The sequence below is a fragment of the Mirounga leonina genome, unplaced genomic scaffold, assembly GCF_011800145.1.
Source record: "Mirounga leonina isolate KUSES-001 unplaced genomic scaffold, KU_Mleo_1.0 Mir_153, whole genome shotgun sequence".
Taxonomy (NCBI): Eukaryota; Metazoa; Chordata; class Mammalia; order Carnivora; family Phocidae; genus Mirounga; species Mirounga leonina.
In genome coordinates, this window is record NW_023270387.1 from 1,536,926 (window position 1) to 1,561,345 (window position 24,420).

A 24,420-nucleotide genomic window follows, 5' to 3' on the forward strand; every position below is an offset into this window, starting at 1 on the left:
GTGCGGGGCTCACGGGTTAGAGAATGATTGCCAGCATTGCACCTGCCAGGTGTAGGCATTAGCAAGGTAGAATGAGACTGCAGAAATGATGGCCACCGGTGCTTCTGTCCCTGGGAAGAGTCCCCACAGGTTCCTGTCTTCCCAGTGGTCAGTTTAAGATTAGTAAGTCGGTCTCCTTTACCAGTTGTCCAGTTACTTTTCAAGCTGCTGCCTTTGCACTTGGTCTGGGGTGAGTGTGTGTGTGTGTGAGAGAGAGAGAGTTCTTTAAGAGCAGGTCCTCTGTTCCATACAGTTGTGTTTCTTCTGCTCATACTCTTCATTGCTCAGTCAGTTAAGCATCCGACTCTTGATTTCGGCTCAGGTCATGATCTTAGGCTTGTGAGATCGAGCCCCACGTCAGGCTGTGTGCTCAGCAGGGAGTCTGCTTTGGATTTTCTCTCTCTCCCTCTATCTCTTCACCCCCAGCTCTCTCTCAAATAAAATCTTAATAATAAAATCTTAAAAAATTCATTAGATGATAATATTTTTTAACTTCAGCTCAAGTATTATGTCCTTTTCCAACAGTTACTGGGAGCCCTTAAAATGTTACTTAGTCAATACTCTCATCCCCTACCCCTGAACATCTCCATGCTCCCACTGGGTGCTGGGCTAAGTACAGTGTGTTTAGCTGTGTCATGTAACATATCTGGACGTAACAAAGCATATTTATCTTCCCAAATACTGCAGAAAGGAAGCAGTACACTAACACATTAGAGTAGGATACAGAAAAATGTCCAGTTTATCTTTACGTTAACAAAGAGGGAGAAAAACCCCTTTTCTATATCTCTCATGTCTTTTGATAAAAACGTTACACCACTCACACACAAGACCATCTCTGTGAGATGAGATTTCACTATGAATTTTGGGGGGATGCAGACATTCAGTCCATAACATACCTTAAAGAAGTTTTCTGTTATTCTTGATGATTTAGTCTGTGCTCCACAGTAGACCATCCCAAAACTTTGTGACTTGAAACAGTAATATTTTATGATTTTTTTTTTTTTTTTTTTTTAATGATTCTGAGGGTTGGCTGGGTTATTTCTTTTTGTTTTCATCTTTGGTTTCACACGTGAGGCTGCCTTCATTAGGAGAGGTGACAGGGCTGGAGGGCTCAAGACGGCCTTCCCATGTTTGCAGATGACGCTGGCTTTTGGCTGGAGTGAACTGGTTTTCACCGACCTTGTCTTTCATCTTTCAGAAGGTCGCAGGCTGTTTCAGGGTTCCAGGGCCAGAATAGGAACTGGTAATTCTCTTAGGGTGTTAATTTATTTCATCTCTTTGACAGTCCATTTTCTCATTGGTAAATTGGGAGTGTTTGTTTTCAAAATCTATTTTCCTTCTCATTCTAAGAAGGATTACACCAGAGGTGACTTAAAAAATATTAAGTAATCTATTGGAGTAAAATCAATAGTTGAGGAAATCAGCCAAAGAGAAAATGAGGAAAGGAAAAGAAAAGAAAAGTAGGGAAACAGTTTATGCCAAAAGAAGACAAAACAGACAACAAAGTTCATGCTCTAAAGTTCTATAAAGTCTGGGCACCTGGGTGGCTCAGTTGGTTAAGCGTCTACCTTTGACTCAGGTCATGATCTCGGGGTCCTGGAATCGAGTCACGCGTCGGGCTCCCTGCTCAGCGGGGAGTCTGCTTCTCCCTCTCCCTCTGCTGCTCCCCCTGCTTGTGCTTGCTCTCTCTGACAAATAAATAAGTAAAATGTTCTATAAAGTCAGTATTGTTTGGTCAGAAATTCTTCTGTGTGCTTCATAATATCCAAAGGAAAATACAATTCACTGTAAGATTTAGTGTCTTAAAATAGACACACGCACTGCTCAGGAGAAGCATAGGTATTCCTCAGATGCAGCTCCTTGTTCGTGGAAGGAGGACAGTGGAGCAGGGGTGGCGGCATCGTCTGTAGCTCTCCTGCAGCCGCATGGGCGTCCCAGAGCGGGGAAGGGCGTGGGCGTCCCAGAGCGCGGGCGCCCCGTGGCGTGGAGCCGGCATCCGGTGCTGTTCAGTGTGGACAGAGCAGGGAAGAAGTGATGCAAATGTCTGTTCACGGAAAATCTCATCCCTTTTGATACCATTTTAAAGGAATACTATTGAATAAAGTAGTTTTTAATTGGTTTAAAATATGGATAATGGAAAGATATCTTACTACTTTGCTTTGTAAAAAGATACATATGTAAGATTTTATACGAACAAGAGATGGTCCATCCTTTCAAGTTATAACTTTGTCCTTATTGTAAAAATAAATGGATTAGATATTTGAACTCCCTTTTTATTCATCTGTTTATTAAAGTTTATAATATACTATGATAGTGTTATTAAGAAAAGCACACTTCACATATTATTTTTGCAAGGCAGAAAACACGACCTTTTGGGGCTGGTAAATATTTTATTCTTAAAATAGTTTTTTACATCATGTAAAAAAATTTTTTTAATCTTTTTTCCTTTAGACATCCCTTTGCATTCTTATTTGTTTTCTGTCATGTTTGATAAGTTTAAAACACAAATAAGTGATAGCAGATGTTACCAGAGTTAAAATAGTACTTCTTCTGACTACCAACTAGTGATGTTTTTTGGTGTAGCGAGGCTGATAAATTAGGTGCTGTTGTAAGGTTCAGCTAGAGCAAATGAAAGTAATTTATCAGAAAAACAAAGAAAATGAAACACTGAATCACCACGAGTTTTTCAAGATTGGAGAATCAGTCAAAAGCTCTAGAAGTAACTTGAGTTTTACAGTGAGATTGTGGATGTTTGACAATCAAGTAGTGTGTTCATTTTGAAAGATTTATAGCCCTTATTTTGTTACGAACTTGGCTAATACAAGGATCCAACAAAATATGAAATATAGCCCAATCTGTTAAAAAGGGAAAAACAATTTACATCTTTCAAAAAATGAAACAGAAATTGAGTCAACATGCTGCAAAGGTTGATGTTTAAAATACTAGCTTAGGAAAACACAGGCCTGTTGTTGTGGGTTTACTTTATGTCAGGCAAGCGAGGAGATTTCACGTTTTGTTGAAACATTTGTGAAGGTGAGTCAGTGGATCCCTCACTGATTGGTACACAAACCCCAGTCTCTGCAGTCCAGTGCTGAGCATCCTCTGGTCTAGCTGCCTCCCTCTTGGCAGATGATTAACAAGTGAGTTCCTGACATGGAAGTCATTAAGGACTGCCTGAGAAGACAGAAGTGAGGGGAGGGGTTCTGGTGAGCAGGGTGATAGCGAAGCTGGTCAGGGGGAAGTCACAGAGGGGACGCTCTGTGGAGGGGGGAGTCATTGTGCACCTTACCTCGTTCTAACCAGTCCGTCCACATGTCGTTCGTTGGACTTGAAGCGTAGAGGGAACATTTACATGACAACTAAAAATACAGAGCCTTAAGACTTAGATTTATGATAATTTGTGACAACAATTACTTAGAATTGTTTTACTATTTTTTGTAGTTTGGTATGGCTATGTACTATCTTTCCTACCATTTCTTCTTTTCAGAAAAACTATCTTTAATTAATCAGTGTTTGGAAATTACAAGGTTTAAGTCAGTCAAACCGAAAAATATTTTGGGTTTCAGACACGAGCATACAGAGACACTAAGAGATCATTAATAATAGATAACTGGAGCTTTTTGACTAGAGAAGCCGCTTCTCAAATAAGAGCCATTTATAACATGTAGTTTTTATAATGGTTTCTCTAACTTTTAAGTTCTCTTATTTTTTAACTAAATCAACTAAATGTTAAGCCAATTGAAGAGATAATGGGATTAAAACTTGCTTATATTTGGTCTTTACTTTTATAAAGTCAGTATAGTTATTTTTGTATACTTACTGTTTCTCTCTTCATTTTTTGCTACTTCCTATTTTCTTCATTCAGGTGATTTCACAGTTGAGGATCTTGGGCAGATCGGCAACAGCTGGTTGCAAATTTGATAGAGAAATCTGGTCTAATGAGCTGTCCCCTGTCCTCAATCTCTGGAAGAAACTAAACCAGGTTAGTACTGGAATATTATTCCAGTTGTTTCCCCTTTTTCCTCCCTATCCATTTTTTTTTTCCAGTTTTCTCCCTAGATTGTCCCTATTGGTTAAACTGTGCACTGATCTGTCCTTACTGTGTACCGGCTTCCTGGAAGGAGGAGGACAGAATAGTAGATGCAGATGAGCCTGAGAAGCAGGGTGGGACCGGGGGCAGCGTGCTTGCTCGTCTGCACCTGCTGGACGTTCCTGTGTCCACTGCTTGCCTTCTCTCTCCTCTTCCTGTAAAGTCAACAACTGCTATTAAAAGTGGCATTTTTCAAAGGACTCAAGGTGCTGAGCAAAAACCGTTGGTCAGTTGGAAATTGGCATGGTTTTGGTATTGTAGAGTAGTTGCTTGCTCACTAGGCACAGCCATTGGAGTATTGTGATTCTGTTCTTGGCGAATAGCGGTTTATTCTCTGGATTTAAAAAATATAACTATGCAGTTCATCCATTTAGTAATACTGTAAAAATGCCTGTATATCAGATCTAACCTTCTAAAATAAGGGAAGTCAAAGCTAATTTCAGAACCTGTGAAAAAGGTTAAAACCTTCTAAAAATTCAAAGTCCTCAAACCTTACAGTATTGTAATTTTGAGTTATTAGGACAGTCTCAACAATTGGTGATTGTCAGGAGTCTGGATAAGCACTGATCCCAGCTAACTGGAATCACTGCTTTTATTCAGATCATCACATTGATAAAGCTTGATATAGTCAGCTTGAGGAGAAATTCACATTGAGAAATATCACTTTCGCTGGCATCCTAAGCCCTGTTCCCCACTCTGCCCACAAGTAAGCACTTTATATGCGTTCTTGACTGCGATCCAGTCTTTGTACCAATTCATAGTGAAGTTACTCTCCTTCCCTCTGTGCTTAAACCAGCCATTGTTTTTCTTTAAATTAATAATCAAATTTATGCACATTTTAATTTTCTCTTTTAGCAGTTAATTTTTTATCTTGATGTATGATAGTACTCTCCTTGTCAACATGCAGCTTCTTGTCAGTTTCCAACTCGGTTTCCTTCTTAATATGTCATTGGCTATTTTGAATTTTCTGTTGATTTTTGGGGCCATGCAATCCTTAAAATATGTACACATATGCAAACACATATATATTCAAATGTATGCATATTATATCATATTATGAAATAGCTATTTATTCTGAGATTAATAATGTAAACTCATTCTCAAAGGCTTCACTTAGAGACTAAAATAAAATGATTGGAATTACTACATTTATCTCCTACTAAATTGCAAAAATATTATAAAAGTAATCCTAATTATTGCAAAGATCTCATCTTACGTTTTAGAGACATAATCCACATATCTGCTGGAGACTTAACTTCCTTCCCTCTGAAGTATAAGTGAACTTCTTTGACCCATTTTTCAAGTTTGAGTAAGATTGAAGTCTATTCCATGATTTTGTCACCTTACTTTCTTACAATTTTCTTGGTCTCTAACTAAATTTGTGCTGGTCACATTTTTATCTCACCTGCGATCTGGCCGGTAGGTGCAACTTCTGTGTGTGTGTCACAGAAGAAGTCCAGCCCTATTATTTTGTAGCAACGGAAAGGAAAGGTATCTTTTCTCTTTTACCCTTTGAGATTCTCAGCTGGATCTGCTACAGAAGACAGATTAACAAGACAAAAGCATACAAACGTATTGAACACAAGTTTTGTGTGACACGGGAGCCTTCATAAGGAAATGAAGGCCTGAAAACGTGGTTAAACCTGAGTATTTTTATGCCAGGTTTGATGAAGAGTGCAGAGTTGTGACCAAATAGGACAGGACAAAAGGGGTTCGAGCCCCGGATGGTAAACTGGGGAACACTTCGCAAGCCTGTTGTATAAATAGATACTACAGCTTTGGGTAATTCTCAAAATTCTTGGTGTTGGCTCTTGGCACCATGCAACATTTTCTGGAATATGCTGTTTGGTCTTCCCTCCCGACCTGCTTCCCCACCCCCGTTCTGGTGACACATACTCATACTTCCTTTGTAACTCTGGAGAAGTCTTTTCAGTTACTACGTAGAGAGGACCACAGAAGTGACTTCAAAGGTCTGTGTGAGTTGTTTACCTTGTAAGGCCCAACCCAGTATTAGAAATTCAAATTAATTCTCTTTCCCAAACCCTCGTTTTTCTCCTTTGGGCTGTAGGCATGGCCTGTTAATAGCTCTCTGATGTTGGATTCATGCCATAGCACACCCCTCACGGCCCCCGTCCCGCACATGACGCTCAGTGTGGGGGCAGCAGAGCAGACTAAAGTATATGATGCTGAAATCATTTATTTTAGGCTAAGCACCCTGGGGAGAAGTCCCATTGTTAAGCTCAGTAAGCTCTTCAAGTGAGGCGTTATCGCGGAAGACTCCACGGTGCAGCGGGTGGATCCCAGGAGGGGTGAGATGTCAATCCTGGGTTAGGTCTTCAGACCCACTGGCGTGTCATTCACTGTTCCGACTGCAGCTGGTGGGTGTCGTGCTCAGATTACGCCCGGCAGCTGTGTCTTTCAGTTCATCCTGCACACTCTTCTGAATTACCTCTGTGAATCAACTAGAATGCCACCTTCTTAGGGCTGCTGGTGGTCCCCATCCTGACCTCCTGCTACTGCGTGGCCTGTTTCTTTATGCCAGGGTACTTGCTGGGGCGATCTTGGGTTGGTTGGTTGGTCTACAACATGCCAGGCACTTTGGAACTTTGGTATCTGCTCTTGTGATTCCCTTTGCATAGATTCTCCTTGCTTTCTGTTCAGTTGGATAACTTTTGTTTAGAAACCTAACTAGTCTAACACAAATACCACTGGTCTCTCTGGCTTTGCAGAGCTACACGTTGTGCACACTGTGGTAATACAGACGAGCATACTATCATCCTGTCCTTAAACTCAAAAAAATATTTAGCACGTGGATTCACAGAAGTGACGCGTCTAAGGAAGGATCACTCTAGCTGTTTTCACCATTTATTACATGAGCCCCTTTTTAGTCATCTCCTACAATTTTCCTCATTTTTGCAATTTCATAGTTACTTCTTTATACAGAGCAACATAGGAATGAAGGAATTTTCTAATTGAAAAAGATTGTAATTTCTTTCCCAGGATAAAACTCTCAGTTACTATTATGTTGTGTTTTCGATATAAACATGTTTTAAGCATGAGATGATTTGTCCATTTGTCTTGGGATATGTCATTATTGGGACATAACTGTTTTTCCTTCCTGTTCAAGGATGAGTAAATGCAATTTGTTACAAGTCCCCACTGGATGGAATCTTTATGTCCTGTTGGCACTGACTCTCTCTCCTCTGGGGAGGACTGAGAAGAAACTTTGTGCAGAGACTCCCAAGAACTGCTCAGACGGGGGGACTGTGAGGCTCTTCGTCACCCCCCTCGCCCCCACCCCAGCCATTGCACTTGGTTCTGGACCGAGGGCCCTGCTGTCCACTGGCAGGACCCGGCTCGTCACTCACCTAACACAGGATGAGAAGGTGGCTTCTGGAGCCAGACTGCTGGGCTCAGATCCCAGCGCTCGTACTTCGTAGCTGTGTAGCGTAGGAAAATTACTCACCTTCTCTGTGTCTTTGTTCTTTTATCTGTAAAATGGGGATAATGATAGTATTTGCCTCATAGGTGTTTCATCAGGATTAAATGAGTTAATATACGGAAGGCTTTTATAGCAGTGCCTAGTGTGTGTGAGCATTCTCGGCTGAGTAGTCCTTTTACTGTTACTGAACGTGCAAAGACTTATAATGTATGAAGGTCTGTTTCCAGGAGAGTCGTACATGTAATATGTGTCTCTTTCCAGAGCAAGATATTTTTATCATTTTTATAATTACGTATTCAGTCATTCATTCAGAGTATTTTCATGGAGCATCTCATTTGTTTCGTTGCTTTTGTGTTCAGGACTGTGTGGAAGGCAAAACCCGTAGAGTTACAGTTGGGTTATAAGAGAGACCTTTAAAAAATGCAAGTAAATAAAGTAAGCAAAAATAATTATCACAAATTATTGCAAATGCTGTGGAAGGAAAACACAGGTGCTTTTATGAAGAAAACGAGCAAAGTCCTATTCTGGACTGGATAGTGAGGGAGTGAAATTGAATCTGAGAAGTGAGCCATGAGAAGGCTCTAGCCAGGCGGAGTTGCAGGGGAGGACCTTTCTGAGCAGCGGGGCAGCGTGAACACTTCTCGAAGCGGACGGCAAGTACAGTCCGTGAACCCAAGAGGAAGGATTGGGGCACAGAGACTAAAGGGTCATGTGGGATGAGATGACGATGAGGGATGATGCCCAAGATGCAGGAAGGAGTTTGTGTTTTATCCCAAGTGCAGTGAGGCCCACGGAGAGAGCATCGAGGCGGGGAGTGGCTGGGATCCTGTTGACGATTTTAAAAGCTCTCCTCAGCTGTTGTGTGAGTTTGGAGTGAGGTTCAAGAGGAAGGAAGGAGAACAAGCAGGGGGCTGTCGTTGGGGTAAGAGGTGATGTGGTGGTGCCGTCAGGTTAGACCTGGAAGTATTGCGGAGAGAGACTCACCATGGATTTGCATGTTGGTTTTCTGGACGAGTGACTGGGCGGAGGTGGCGCCGCTTACTGAGCCGGGAACGGGGAGAGAGCGCAGGGACTGTGGGGGTCGGGGCGGAGTGGTTGTGCTGCTGCAGGGATGGTGGAGATTTTACCTGTGGACATTGAGGAGAATGTCGGCTGCATGGTGGGGGCCTCGAAAAGGTTGCTAGGACTTGGGGCTTACTAGCATCCAGGGAACATTTAAGTGATGACGAAGCATTACATCATCTAGAGAGAGAAGAAGGAAGAGGACTCATGAATTGGCCCTGAGGAGTCCAACACCTAGAGTTAGAGGCAGGAAAGGCATGACCAAGCTTTCCTTGAGGAAACACAATAAAAACCCAAAGCAGGGAGCAACACAGAAGGCCGAAGCATCACAGAAGCCTTGAGGAGGGCGTCTTTCATTAGGAACAGGATTGTTGACCATGCTGAATTGCTGGTGCGAGGTGAAGAAACCGAGCACAGAGTTGGTCGTTGGGCTTTCAGAATACAAATCATTGGTGGCCTTGACCTTGACAGGAAGAACTGAGGTGGAGCCAGGAGACTGGAGGTTATGTTTGAAGGCTATCTACCTTGGCCTGTGGGACGAGGGGAGACAGTATGGAGAGGCAGTTCTTCATAGAATGTGCTATTCAGGAGAGAGAGGAGTAGGGTGGTTCGGTAAGTAAGGGGCCCTGCATGGTTTTTCTTAAGGCCGGAAAGTACCGGAGTATCTATAGGCTAGTGGGATGATCTAGTGGAGGAAGTAGTTGAAGATGCCAAAGCATTAATTCGGCAAGGTTCTGAAAACAGAAACTGTGAGTTTTTGCTAAATAAGGGGTCAGTGAGAAATACAGAAATTTCCTGTCCCTTAAGTATATTTAAAAAAAATTTTTTTCAGAGGGGCTCCTGCATGGCTCAGTGGGTTAAGTCTCTGCCTTCAGCTCAGGTCATGATCCCAGGGTCCTGGGATCGAGCCCCGCATCGGGCTCCCTGCTTAGCGGGAAGCCTGCTTCTCCCTCTGCCCCTCCCCCACTCATGCTTGCTCGCTCGCTCTCTCTCTCTCAAATAAATAAAATCTTTTAAAAATGCGCATCTTTTCCTGCCTCAGGATCTTGGTGTGTACTCTTCTAGGTAGAAAACTCTTTCAAAAAAATTTTTTTTCCCAGAGGTTTAGGGTAAGTTTGTATTACTCCTTCTCTTAGTGTGAAGCCGTCCTGAGCCTTCACTCTGGCTTTTCTGTTCTTGCTGCTGGCTACGTGGAACGCTGTTGTTTCAGTAGTTACAGGATTATTTGGTATTCGTGTTTCTTTTAAATTATTAGCCCACCAGGGACATCGGAAGCGCTCTTCCCACACTTGACACGTATGGATGAGGCCCCTGCCATTTACCCCTGTGTCTCCCCAACACCTCACCTCAGTGCCGTTCAAACAGCCATATTCTAGCTTTCTCCTCCTTGGTTGACTTTGCTTATTCAACTAGACTGCTATAGAGTTGCCAGATATCCTTGTTCCTAATTTCATCTTTATTTATCTACTCCTCACACAGTGTAATACATAAGGTCATGTCATGTGAGTGTACTGACTCTTGGTCCGGTTTTAGCTTGATTCATATCCTGAGTTATTTCGCCCTGGTTGCCGTCGTATTACTGCAGTTCTTCGAAATATCTTCAAACCTGTTTTTCGTAACAAAATAGGAATAAATGTGTAAGCATATTTTAATTATTTTCAAGTAGATTTTTCCACATTTAGTTTCTCTTCTCTCCTCGTTTTAATTAGAACTATTAGTTTAAGACAAAATCTGTTTATTTAGTGTGTTTATGAGTGACATGGAGAGGGGATCTACCAGTGTTGTTGTTCTAGCTGTGAGAGAACATTTATCAGGCAGTTTTAAAAACTCCAGAATCTAGCAATTCTAAAATTACTATGAGAGGTTTAGATTAAGATTTAACTTAAAAGCTTACCCCATAGATCTCTCACCCTGATCTAAAAAGTAGGATGAGTCTGTTCTTTTTTAACCTTGATTTCCTTTAAGGGAAGTAGTCACAGATACGGACTTAATCTGTGTACCTTTTAAGAAGATAGAGCATTTTAGAATTTTCCCGTTAGATATAATTAGAAAAAGAAAAACTGGTGGAGAGAAGTTGTGAGTCAAACGATACGTGGAGAAACAGGAAAATAACTGTTGGTTTGTTTCAGGCAGTTTTGAAAAGTTACCCAAAGCATGTGCAACCTCCAGCGTCAAATTAACGTGGATAAGACATCTGTGGTCTGTGTAACAGAAGACGTTAGGGCCCCGCAACAGAGAGTGAGCGAGCGGTGGACCAGAGCGCCTTGTGTCTTGGTGTTGGTGCTCTCTGCCTCTAAGCCATGCTAGTCGAGTCTCGTGTTGGAACGGGGGTACGGAGATCCTGAAATACTTCTAGCAAATAAAGGGACTGGGACATAGAAATTGTCTATATTACTATGTCTCACTAATAATGAAAGGCACCCAAACATGTTAGTGTGGCTGGTTTAGTATGAATTCTCTGTTGTTCTGTGTTTGGGGACGGGGAGGGAAACTTATTAAAAAAAAAAAAAAGGTGAAGGCCAGTTAAGCTTATTGTGACAGTGGACGTTGTTCTGTTTTCATGAAGCCAGAGACTTCGCCACATTCCTGGGGGAAAGCAGTGTGACTTCCCTCCTCGCCAGTGAGGACCTGCGGCCTGGAAGGCAAGCAGGGAAGCCTCCTTAGTAGACAAATGGACACTCCCGACCGCTGCAGAGAACTTGGTAGAGAGTGAAGGAAAGGACATGGTTAAAGGAAGTTGGGGATGAGTCCAGTTTTACTTGTTTGCCTTCTGTAGTGTTAACACTTACGGACAATGCCTGCAAAGAGTCTCGCTGAGTCAGGATTGTAAAGCTTGAGTAGATTCTAAGAACTTGAGTCTTCGATTCCGAGCAAAAGGGCTAAATACACAGAAGGGACCCACTGACAAATAGAGGATCCAGGAGACAGAGGGGAAAGCAGTTTCACTTGGATAATTTCCTTAACAGTCCAAGGGAGAGGTTTAATTCATGACTTGTGTTTGTTACAGCGGTTTCCTCGCAGCTCACTGGCACTCGGTTACGGCCGCTGGGTCACGCCTGCTCAGCGGTCCCACCTTCCACAGTCACGCTGGGGTTTGGATCCATTATCTGTTCCTATTCGAGTAGAAATTTTACTGGTTCTTGACATAATGAGTAACTTTGGACTATACTCTGAGCGTTCTGAGTATTACAAGATTCTAGTGCCCGTTTAAATTGTCTTTTTCAGCAGGTAGTCAGCCTGTTTAGGTTCAGAATGCGTGTTGTGTCTCTTCTTCGGGCTGTGTTTCCTTGTCAGTTTAGTGCACAGAGCTTCTGCTATTCTGGCACGCCTCACTGTGTCTTCCCGGACAGGACTGTCCCCCTACAGTGGATGGAGCCCGACAGGGAGCGGGAGGGACACCGCCCTTTGCCGCGGTAGTGGGGTGGAGGTCAGCATGCAGACCACAGGGACTGTGGGCGGGGGCAGTGTCCTTCACTTCAGGGACGATGTAGAGGTCAGACTCCTGCCCAGAGCCTCCACCTGGCATCCCTTCTACTGCCCAGGGCAGGCATGACTGATGACTTTTTACAAAGATGTCTCTCTCTCTTTTTAACAGTTATTTGTAGAATCTTTTAGATTGATAAGCTGAAGATATGTATGGACCTTTCGCAGTTGAGTTAAATTAGAGGAGATTACTGGACATTCCAAGATATCTTATGTAAAACTTAGAAATTCTAACTTTTTATGCATATGAAACTAAACAAATTAAGAACTCACAAGAGTACAGTAAGTATTATATTCAGAGAGAGGCCAAAAATATATTTGTTGATCAAATTGAATTCAGAAAAACGTGTGAATTTAGCTCATTGTTGAGATCTGGGCTGTTGGTTTCCCATCTTCACTTTTAATATAGCCCAAGGAGGGGCTTGTAGTAAGCTAAATGGATTTAGTGCTGCCTTCCTTTATTGTACAGGGAAATTTTACCCTCACTCTCCTTTGGAAGATTTGATTTTACAAAGAAATTGTATTTATAAATTTTAAAACCTGTATTATATTTGGATTTAGGCTTTTGAGCTGTGTTCACATTGATTGAAACTAAACAAGGAGGTAGTGCTCGTGCACTTTGGGTTAATTTGCAGCTTTTTATGAATCGTGAACTGTTTTTATCATAATCTTTAAAAGAAACCGTTAAGAACAAACTACTTCAGCTTTGTAAAGTGAACTTGAATGCAGGACAATATAACTGAGAATTGTTGGCCAGAACTCACATCTTAGGAGAGAGGAGTATTTACAATTCTGTAGGCACGAAGCATGTTTGAACTTCCGTTTGTGTGAAATGTAGTCATGGCAGTGGGGACAACTGGATAGTCGGAGTCGTTTTAGGTGGTATCAGATGGGTGAGTTTGGAGGAAATGATGCAAGTGAAACATTCCTCAGTGTCTTTTTGGATTGAATATAAGGGTCACTTTCCACTATGAAGACAGGATCAATGTGCTATCTCAGGCATTTTGAATGGTAATTTCAAATTCTTAGGGCTGCATGTGAGAAAGAGAGACAGAGACAGAGAGCTCCAAGACTAAAAACAGACCTCACAGTCCGTTGCTTTGGGTAGTATGGACATTTTAACAATATTTGTTCTCCCAGTCCATGAGCACGGAATGTATTTCCATTTGTGTCATCTTCGATTTCTTTCATCAGTGTTTTATAAAATTTTCAGAGTACAGATCCTTCACCTCCTTGGCTACGTTTATTCCTGGATATTTTATTATCTTAGTGCAGTTGTAAATGGCACTGCAACTTTACTGAATTCACTTGTCACTTTTATTTTTTTGGTGGAGTCCTTCAGGTTTTCTATATGTAGTATCATGTCCTCTGCAAACAGTGATAGTTTACTCCTTCCTTACCAAGTTGGATGCCTTTGATTTCTTTTTCTTGTCTGATTGCCGAGGCTAGAACTTCCAGTATTAGGTTGAATAAAAGTGGTGAGGGTGGACAGCCTTGTCTTGTTCCTGACCTTAGCAGAAAAGCTCTAAGTTTTTCACCATTGAGTCTGATGTTAGCTGTGCATTTTTAAAGAATATTTATTTATTTTTATTTGAGAGAGAGACACTGAGAGAGAGCATGAGCAGGGGGTGGGGTGGGGAGAGGAGGGGCAGAGGGAGAGAGAGAGAACCTCAAGCAGACTCCCCGCTGAGCAAGGAGCCTGACACAGGGCTCGATCCCAGGACCCTGAGATCATGACCTGAGCCAGAATCAAGAGTTGGACGCTTAATGACTGAGCCACCCAGGTGCCCCCAGCTGTGCATTTTTTTTTTTATATAAGGCCTTCGTTATGTTGAGGTGTTTCCCCTCTAAACCTACTTTGTTGAGGGTTTTCATCATGAATGGATGTTGTACTTTGTGAAATGCTTTTTCTGCATGTATTGAAATAATCATATGGTTTTTATCTTTTTCCTACTTGCTGTGATGTATCATGGATTGATTTAGAAATATTGAACCACTCTTGTATCCCAGTAATAAATCCCACTTGATTGTGGTAAATAATTTTTTTAATGTTGAGTTGGATTCAGTTTGCTAATATTTTGTAAGTATTTTTATATCTATGTTCATCAGGGATATTGGCTTGTAGTTCTCTTTTTTTGTAGTGTCTTTATCTCGTTTTGGTATCAGGGTAATGCTGGCCTCATAGAATGAATTTGGAAGTTTTCCTTCCTCTTCTGTTTTTTAGAATAGTTTGAGAAGAATAGGTATTAACTCCTCTCTAGATGTTTGGTAGAATTCACCTGTGAAGCCATTTTGTCCGAGAATTTTGTTTTCTGGGAGTTCTTTGATTACTGGTTCAGTTTCTTTGCTGATTATCAGTCTGTTCAAATATTCTATTTCTTTCTGTTTCAGTTTTGGTAGGTTATATGTTTCTAGAACTTTATCCATTTCTTCTAGGTTATCCAATTGGTTGGCATATAATTTTTTATAATATTCTTTTATAATCCTTTGTATTTCTGTGGTGTTGGTTGTTATTTCTTCTTTTTCATTCCTGAATCTATTTGAGACCTTTATTTAAATTACTTCTTCCTTCCTTCCTTCCTTCCTTCCTTCCTTCCTTCCTTTCTTTCTTCTCTTTCTTTCTTTCTTTCTTTCTTTCTTTCTTTCTTTCTCTCTCTCTCTCTCTCTCTCTCTCTCCCTTTCTTTCTAAGTCTGGCTAATGGTTCATCAGTTTTTTTGAACTTTTCAAAGAATCAGCTCCTGGTTTCATTGATGTATTTTTTTTTAGTTTCTGTATCATTTATTTCTGCTCTAATCTTTATATTTTCTTCCTTCTCTTGGTTTTGGGATTGTTTGTTCTTTTTTTTTTTTTTTTTTTACTTTTTTATTATTATTTTTTAAAGATTTTATTTATTTATATGACAGAGAGACACAGCGAGAGAGGGAACACAAGCAGGGGGAGCGGAAGAGGGAGAAGCAGGCTTCCCGCAGAGCAGGGAGCCCGATGCGGGGCTCAATCCCAGGACCCTGGGACCATGACCTGAGCCGAAGGCAGACGCGTAACGACTGAGCCACCCAGGCGCCCCGGGATTGTTTGTTCTTTTACTAGCTCCTTTAGGTATAAGGCTATCCTTTGTCTTTTTATTGAAGAAGTTCAGTTATTCCTATTCTTATTTCTTTTTAACTGATTTGTGTTTTACCTCTAAGAATATTCTGTCTCTGATCTCTTAAATTTTACCATAATATATTTAGGTGTGGATTTCTTTTTGTATCTGTTCTGCTTGGTAATCTGAGAGCTTGCAATTCCAAATGCCAGCCTTTCTACTAAAACCAGTTTAACCCTGTTTCCCACGCCAGCCGGCTGCATGCTGTGTAATGTCAAGCACCATGCTTCCGTGGCTGTCGCTTCATGCTGCTCTTTTTAGCCAGAAGTGGTGACGTGGTGGAAGATGATCCATTCAGGGCAGTGTGAAAAGTTAGCACCCTAAAATTCCCCCAGCCTGGCCCCGGCCATGGCACCCAGCCCTCTCTAGCTGCTGGTTGCCACAGCCTCCCGTTTACAAGTGTCTCCCAGATGGTTCCCATGCTTGGTGTGCCGTCTTCTGCTTTAGTGTCCTCTCGTTTTGTTGAAGACAAGACTCACAAGTGGGAGACAGTTTGCCATTTTGTCCAGAAACAAGCATAACTTTTGAAACTTCATTTTAACTTTTGTTTGTAAGATATCGATTATTTAAAAATTACCATTATATTAAGTTCACAGTGGCCATATTAATGTATCAGGTATCTTGCACTTCATCCTGTTACAGTGTTTTGTGTCTTGTCTCTTCCATTTCCTTCCTGAAGCCATTGCCATAATTTAGACTTCGGTTCTTTCACATAGATTATAGCAGAAAACTCCAAATTTGACTCTCCTTCTAATATATACTTACTCAAATCATATTTCATATCATTATTCCATTAATTTTCTTTTTCTTTTTTTTTTTTTTTTAAAGATTTATTTATTTATTAGAGAGAGAGCATGAGAGGGGGAGAGTCAGAGGGAGAAGCAGACTCCCCGCTGAGCAGGGAGCCCGATGCGGGACTCGATCCCGGGACTCCAGGATCATGACCTGAGCTGAAGGCAGTCGCTCAACCAACTGAGCCACCCAGGCGCCCTCCATTAATTTTCTTAAAGAAAAAAATCTTTGGCCAGATGGCTCCACATCCAGCCTTACTTCTAAGCCTCTTCCATAGTAAAGCAGATCTGAGTGTTGTATGAACAAACCATTGCAGATTTGTCTGTGAGGACTTGCCAAGTGCTCTTTCCATCTCCTTGCATCTGCTCACTATGATAGCAACCAATAATGGCCACAGAAAATCCCAGCATCTTTCAAAAGCTGTCTCCGCTGTTACTCAGTTCCTTCTCCGTGTTTCTAGAATACTAATTTATAACTTGCATAACAATTCTCATAAAATAGGCAACTTAAGATATGCCCCTTAGGAATAGAAATTCTCTTATTTTGGAGGAGTTTTAAAATTTATGCATGTAAATGTTTCAAATGAAACAACACCACATTCCTTTTTTAGAGTTTTTCATCATTATTTCTATCAGGTTATGGTTAATTACTAGCTAAAATTAAAGATTAATTATATCTAAACAATAATAATAATTTTATGAAAAATAATTATTAGTGAGTCATCCAGGTCCTACTCTTTCCCCATTAAATGGCTAGAGGACATTAGTTGAATCACTTCTGAACTTTTTCTTAGCTTTTTTTTGTGTGTAAAAAAGGAACACTAACCTCTTTTCTGCATTCGTTTATTCATTTACTCATTTCATTCAGTCCTTCATCAGGTATCTGTTGATGTTCCTCTTATGTTCTAGGTGCTGCTATGATTTATTAAGAGTTGATATTAATACTCAAAAAATAGAAGTATTATAATGTTAATGATCAAAACTCTTCAACAGGACCTGGCTGGGGTGCTACACTTCATCCTTTAGTGTGGCAGTGTGAACACACAGTGAGAGGTGTCCAAGACATTTCACAGGTAGCGTCAGTCATCACAGGACTCTTGTATGGATCTAATAAAAAGTAGATGTGAACATGGTTTGGAAAACATGAACCCTTCATGGATCAAACATTTTTTTATTCTTAGTTCTTTAAAGATTTATGGATTTTTAAAAGCTTAATATAGCAGCACCTGGGTGGCTCAGTCGGTTAAACATCTGACTCTTGATTTTAGTTCAGGTCGTGATCTCAGGGTTGTGAGATCGAGTCCCACCTCCCACACCCAGCATGGAGCCTGCTTAAGATTCTCTCTTCCTCTGCTCCTCCCTGTCCCTTAAATATATACATACATACATAAATGCTTAGTATAACAAGCCCTAGTATAGTATTGATAACATGGCCATATTTAAGATCTTTTATTAATTTAGTCTTTCATGCTTGAGGCTGATTCTCTACATTTTTAGTAACTATATTAGTGATTATATCTAAGGCAAAAATATATATAAATATCTAACATTTAGCATTACTTTCTTAATCATTTATGTTATATCATTTTTTAAATAGTTCAGATGCATAATTTAGTAACATCTCTCATTTTTATGACGTTTTTCTTGGTATTTCTATTGAAAAATAGTATTTGAAAACCAGCAATTTGACAAGCAAAATACTATATAGTTTAACAGATAAAAACCTAATCTCATTTAATATTCTGCATGTTTGCATTCGAAAGGTCAGTTCATGCTTTAAAATTTTATTACACCAGCTACCACTCATCAATTTTTAATACCTGGTTGATGGTGAGAACTGATGAGAATTACGGACATTCTAACCAATTTACATCTCCTTTATATGATGTGAGAACTCCCATTAATTCTCACTGAAATTACCCATGTGATAAGAGGTACATATAAAACCATCTCTTCTAGGCTGATAGAGTTTTGAGGGAAAAATAGGTGATGGATTTTTTTTTTTCTGAACAATAGTTGAGTCTGTTGATCCAGTAACTATTATTTCTGTGTTCAGACTGGTAAGTAGCTTGTATATTTGTCAAATTAAACTTTTGGATTCAGTAGCCTAATTTTAAAAGAATGGATTGCAATTAAATAAAATAATGCTAGAATAAACAATAGGACTAATGCTTTCTCAAATTTTTAACCTAAAAATATCTTCTAAATGATTTCTTCTCAGACTGTTACTCAACTTTCTTCCCTTTTGATTAAGGTGAAATCATGAAAATATGATTACTGTGTCCTGGTTTTAGAAAATTTAAGGTAGGGAACATATCTATAATACACACCTTTGTTGTATAAAAGCATTTCTGAGTTGTACTGGAGCTATTTTTGTTTGTTTTGTGTTTGTTTTTTTTTTTTTGTTTTTTTTTGCTTTCTGAAACATTTAAAACTGAGCACATTCAATCTCTTGTTTCAGTCAGTCTCAGGTGAAAGATTTCCCCTGGAATTTTGTTCTTAGTGAAGTTTTATGCAGCACCTGTCTCTCCCCACCCACCCTGACAAGTCGGGTTCCTTTCAGCCACATTTATAGTCACTTACATGCTGCCCATGGCATTGCGATCAGCAATGTGGAGAGAACCCGAGGTATTTCAGCAGATGGTAATATGGCAAATTGGTTATACAAGTCTTGCAGGGTCAGAAAATGCCCAAAGGAAGAACTGAACGCAGATATGTGCAAAAAATGACACCCTTCCCTGGAGCCAGGGAACCGAGGGAAGCGGCTTAGATGGTCAGCACCTGGAGCCGTGGAGAGCGCCCGCCCTGGGAGCCCGACTCAGACCCAGGGGAGCCCTGCCTCCTGGGGGCGCCGGGCCCTCTGCAGAGCGACAGGCTCTTCCCGGGGCTGGAGCCGCCACTGCCCCTGCTGCCGGGAGCACCCCTGGGAGAAGCCCAGCTAGCAGAAGGACGGAGCTCCTTTTCCCCCCGCTCGGGCCTTCCGTTCCCCTCTGGACATTCCACGAGGTAGAGCCTCAGCATCACAGAGCTACACAGAGAGGATGTAAAGTGGGTTGATTGGAGCTGTTCGTTCTTCCTCCTGTTGTTTCTGCTTCTTGATTGGGGGTTTGCTTCAGTAATTGCCCTCTTCTGACTCTTAGTTTTAGCATTGAAGGTGAAATTGCTGTTTTAACCGTATCCCTTCAATTCTTACATTGGTGTTTTCAGTATTGCTCAGTTTTAAATATTTTCTAAATTCCATTATGAGTTCATCTTCTCTCATGCATTCTTATTGATGAGTTGCTTTCCTGGTTACCTTTTGGTCATAGATTTCTGCTATAACTATACTGTGATTGGAGAGTGCGGTCTTATGACACCCATCTTTGGAAACTTGTTGAGACTTGCTTTGTGGTCCAGTTCTTCCTGTTGGCGTTTCTCTCCACGTTGCTGACCGCAGTGTGGTCAGAGAGAGAGAGAGATAGCGAGAGTGTGCACAAGCAGGGGGAGGGCAGAGGGAGAAGCAGGCTCCCCGCCGAGCAGGGAACCTGATGGTTGTGGGGCTCCATCCCAGGACCCTGAGATCATGACCTGAGGCAGACGCTGAACTGACTGAGCCACCCAGGCATCCCTAATTACGTATTTTTTAGTTTTTAAAAGTTTTCTTTGCCAGAGCTCTGCTTGTTTATTTTAAGATTCTCTATCAATTCTAGAAACATTTACCATAATTTTTTTGTGGTAAACCAATAATCGTGTGATTATTCCAATATCTGAAGTCTTTGTGGATTTGATTCTTTTCTACACTGTATATGATAACTTGATAGCATGCCTTACTTACTTAAAGGATAGTTTGGGTTGTTTTTGTTAAAGCCATGAGCTGCTAATCATTTTGGTAACTTTACCTAAAAGAATTATTTGTAGCCTACAATTAAAATGTGTTCTGCCATTCAGTTTAGAATGTAGGATTAGGGTTTGGTTTGGTTTAGGTCTGGGTCAGGATCATGCACCCCTCAAATACTTTGAGATAGCCCTGCTCTGGAACTGTATAAACTAAATTACTCTTTTGAAGTGCATTAGAATCTCCAAAGTAGTGCACACAGACTAACATTAAAGTTCCAATTGTGACAATTTTGAGAAGAGAGTCCTACGCCTACACTCCCCACTGCAGTTACTACCAAATTTTAACATCCACGGTTTCCCTGCTTGTCCTTGGGACAGAGGTGAAGGGGGATTATTTCTATGTCACTCTTCTCCTGAGAGCGTCCTCGTCCGGGCTTTCAGTTTTGGGGACTGTCTTTCTAACCTCTGCACCTGAGCAGATACTGGATTGGATCTCTGGTCTCACAGCCCCGTATTTATGAGTGCAGAAGCTCGGGTTCTCTGGCGTCAGTGGACTCGAGTGGCTTGCTTGCCATTTTCCCACTCTTAGTGTGGAAAAAATAAAAAACCTTCCTGGATTCTCAGTGTTAACTATAAAAAGCCCCAGTCTCATGTGACTCTTCACACACCATGAGAATTAGCTTTGTAGCCATTCGTCTAGTTAATTGCTCTGATCAGAAAGGATAATAAAACTATTATTATTTCTCTGAGAGGACCACAGGGTAGACCCTAAATTCCTAAGTCCCAAGATGCTGGAGAGACCAGAGCATTGTCTCCCTGGGTTTTCACAGGTCAAGAGGGGTGAGGCCCAAACTTGGAGTCATCTCTTAGATGGCTTGGCTCCCGAGAGATTTTATTTACCCACCACAGTGTTGGTTAGAATTCAAGCCCATTATACATTTCATAGAACATCCTCTTTGGAGGGGAGGAGGAAGGAGGCAGCCTGGTAATCTATAAGGAGAGCATCACACCTCTCCCATCCCTTGTCTACCTCCCCCATGGGGCATCTGGCTACTTGTGTAGGATAATTGATCTGGCTCTCACCTGACCATCCTAAAGGTCAGGCCCAGAGGACAAGGACAATAGCAACGCACTTACTATTTACTGTGAGGTAATCAACATATAATTATCTCTAATCCAGAATACTTTGTGTTTGCATTCAGGATGAAATTAATGAAGATGAAAATGGAATACTCAGCACTTAATTGTTTGAATAATTCTTTCTTCTCCTCTCAAGGTTGCATTTGGGTGTATTTAAGAATATGCTTTAGTATTTTATTCAACATAGTTGTTGTCAGCCCCGTCTTACTCTGCTAAAATCAGAAGCTGAAATTCTCTATATCTTACTTGGAATGGTCGTAAAATAAGTTGCATGTGTCCTTTAAGTGATTGTGCTTTGTCGACTGCCTTTGTGAAGTAGTGGGTTCTGCGGTGTTGGAATTGTTTCTTCTCGTTGAGTCTGGGCACCGACTGGCCGGAACCTGAGTGTTCCCTTCAGCCTTCACGTCATGAACCAGTTCGCTCGCTTCACAAGAATGTTGGGCTCTTCTCAAACTTCAAAACAGCACACACACAGCATTTTGTGTTGTCTTGTTGTGTTTCTGAGAGTGTACACATCAGCCTCCCAGTTTTAGGAGGGCATTGAAGAAAGGTAGCTGTTCATCTTAGGTACACTTTGCATAAAATTTTCAAATTCAGTGACATTTGTTATTGTTCATGATCCACTTTTCTCTGTTTTTTCTATTGCTGCACCTGTTACCACGTAACAGAATAACGTGGTATGCCTGGCGCATAGTCCCTGCTCTGGAATGTTGGTCGTCCTTCCCCTCAGGGACCCTGGTCCATGGGACGTCTCTCAGTGGGAGACTGTTGTTGCCTCCTCCCCTGAGAGCTGCACGCCTCACGGAGCAGAGAGCCTGTGCAACAGACTTGGCCGGAAGTACGTATGGTCTTATTAATATGCCATTTTATTCTGCATGCCCAAGTTTGATAGGGAAATGGCTTTCAACAGACCAAGGGGTGGTATCCAAGGTGCTCCTGGCACTGGTGTCCGTCCCTGGGGGTGACTGCTGGGTTTGCTGTTTGTTAATATCGTACTGTTGTACATCACAGCTGGGAAGTTTTCAAGGCACATAAAATTAACAAATAATTTATATTTAAAACAAAAGCTCCTCTTTTTTTTTTTATTGGCACTCCCTAGCTTCCTTTCAGTTTTCAGATGATGCGATAGCTTCCATCAGCTTCAGTGCATCAGCTCAAACTCCTGCCCTGCCGTCCTTGTGCCTCGGCTTTGCTTGCCCTGCTCCTCACCAGCAGGTCTGCCTTCTAGTCTAGTTCCTCAGCACGTGTGACTTAAACAGTTTATTGCATAAATGAGCACACACTTGTCCTAGTTGAGCTCTGCTTGCTCAGTGAACACACATTTAATCGTAACTAAACTAAATGAAATGAGCATTAAAACGTGACTGGTTTGGTTTCCTTTGATCCATTTGGTAATTTGGCATGATCCTGGGAATAGCTGTTACCAAGTTTACATTAAGCTCTGTTTGTTACTAATAACTGGCTTTGGGTACAAGAAAATTAAAACGACAAAGCAGCCCATTATTCTGGGAAATGGGATGCCAGGAATTCTATAGATCTTTCTCCCCTTTGAACTCACCAAATGGATAGTATTATTTTATTTCCTTATTTCCCTTTTTGTTCCCTTCCTTGCTCTCTCTCTTCCACAGTCTTGTCAGAAATCCACTTCTGGAAAGACATAATTTAATGGAGATATGTCAAAATTTTTGACTGTTCTGAAAGGGAGTGCATTTATCTCTATATAATATAACACATACGTAATAACTAAAAGAGCTGTCTCTCCATTGTCACAGAATGGCTGCACCTATTCTCCACCTTAGGATCTCTTAGGTTCAAGTTTAGTGGAAACAGGTGCCTCTTTCTCAGAAAACCCAGCAGAATTCTCACTGCCTTGGATTCTGTCTCGTTGGCCATCAATGTGGTCGGGAGAACGAGTGCTCTTATTAGTGAAGCTTTTAGCCACACACTGATTTCTGCAACTGAGATGAGTAAACTCTTATAGAACTACATGGACTAAGACTTAGGAAAGGCTGTTTCTGCCCCAGAGAGATAGTAGGAAATGATTATCTAAAGAAGAATGAGGAGTTCCTGGAGGGCGAAAGTACAATTTCTACCCCCAAAAATGAAGATATTACCCCCTTTTATGTAACCCTTATAGAACCACCCAACTGTTTGTTTTTGTTTCTCATTTCCTTTTTCGCTTTTTTAACGGATTGTATGTTGAGTCTTTTTAATATCTTCCTTATCAATAGAAAGAATATCTTGAACCAAGACATGATCATGTGACCGGGGGGGGAAGAAAACCTCTGGTTGTTGATCACTCTTTTATAAGCTGTGGCAAGTATGCACGGAGACTATAATCTTACTAATTTCATTGCGTCGCAGATGTGGGAAGGACCCACAGCTGGATCTCCATTACACCTTGAATAAGTGATAGTGTCCCCAAGAGGTTGTCCAGCCACTGCCCAAGGGACACCCCCGGCCTGCCCTCCTTTTCCGGAAATCTTTTTACTGAAACCTGGCCAGCCTGCTAGTCTGCCGACCGTCTGCAGCCCCCCTGCCCTATAGCAGCGTGCGGGAGTGGCAACGACCCACGCAGCCTGGCCAGTCTCCTCTCAGGACCTTTACGGGAACGCTTGCCAGCCCCTGGCCTGGTCAGTGCTAGCATCTGCTCTCGTGACGGAAATTCTCTCACAAAGAGCCATCTTCGGACACCTCTAACTGTCAAACACAAAACACCACCGCTTCTCGTGTCATCCATTCTGCTGGAGTCTAGACAGTTATGTCCATCAAAACACAGAAACCCTGGATTCACACTTATATTATACCAAATAAGGGTCGTTTTTCTGGCCCAAAAGATACTCCTTGCTTAATAGTTAAGTTTTAAAATACCCGTAACCTTTTCCCCCAGCAGCTCCATAATCACTTAATGATTTTCTCTGAATACACTTAGGTTTTTCATGACAAGATGATCTTTAAAATGTCAAAGCCATCCTTCAAGGGAACACAGTTTACTCATTTGTATTTAGTCATTAGAAAAGGCTTTTATAGTAAATCAGCTGACAAAAGATAAAACTGTAGTCCCTTGGTCGTTTCACCAAAAATCATGCTGCGTGCCTGTTGTAATTATTCATGGTGATTTTAGCTAAGGTATGTATATATATTGAATTAAAAAATACATTATTCACAATTTTTTTGTCTTAAGATTATAACATATCGCTACTACTATGAATTCTCTCTATACTTCATCCTTTTGGGTATGCAGAATAGCTGCATTTATTTTTAGAATTAGTTATTTGACGTGAGTTTTTTTTTTTTTAAGATTTTATTTTTATTTATTTGAGAGAGAGAGAGAATGAGAGACAGAGAGCATGAGAGGGAGGAGGGCCAGAGGGAGAAGCAGACTCCCTGCCAAACAGGGAGCCTGATGCGGGA

The 24,420-nt window shown here is 41.3% G+C and overlaps 1 protein-coding gene across 2 annotated transcripts in view; it reads left to right on the forward strand.

Annotated features, from left to right (window-relative positions):
- The window catches only part of DYNC2H1 (dynein cytoplasmic 2 heavy chain 1), a 284,386-nt gene that overhangs the window by 206,146 nt on the left and 53,820 nt on the right, over positions 1 to 24,420 (forward strand). For both annotated transcript variants that reach the window (XM_035008811.1, XM_035008812.1), the window contains exon 83: positions 3,905 to 4,021. In XM_035008811.1, the coding sequence (XP_034864702.1) occupies positions 3,905 to 4,021 (117 nt within the window). The remainder of the gene's footprint in view (positions 1 to 3,904; positions 4,022 to 24,420) is intronic.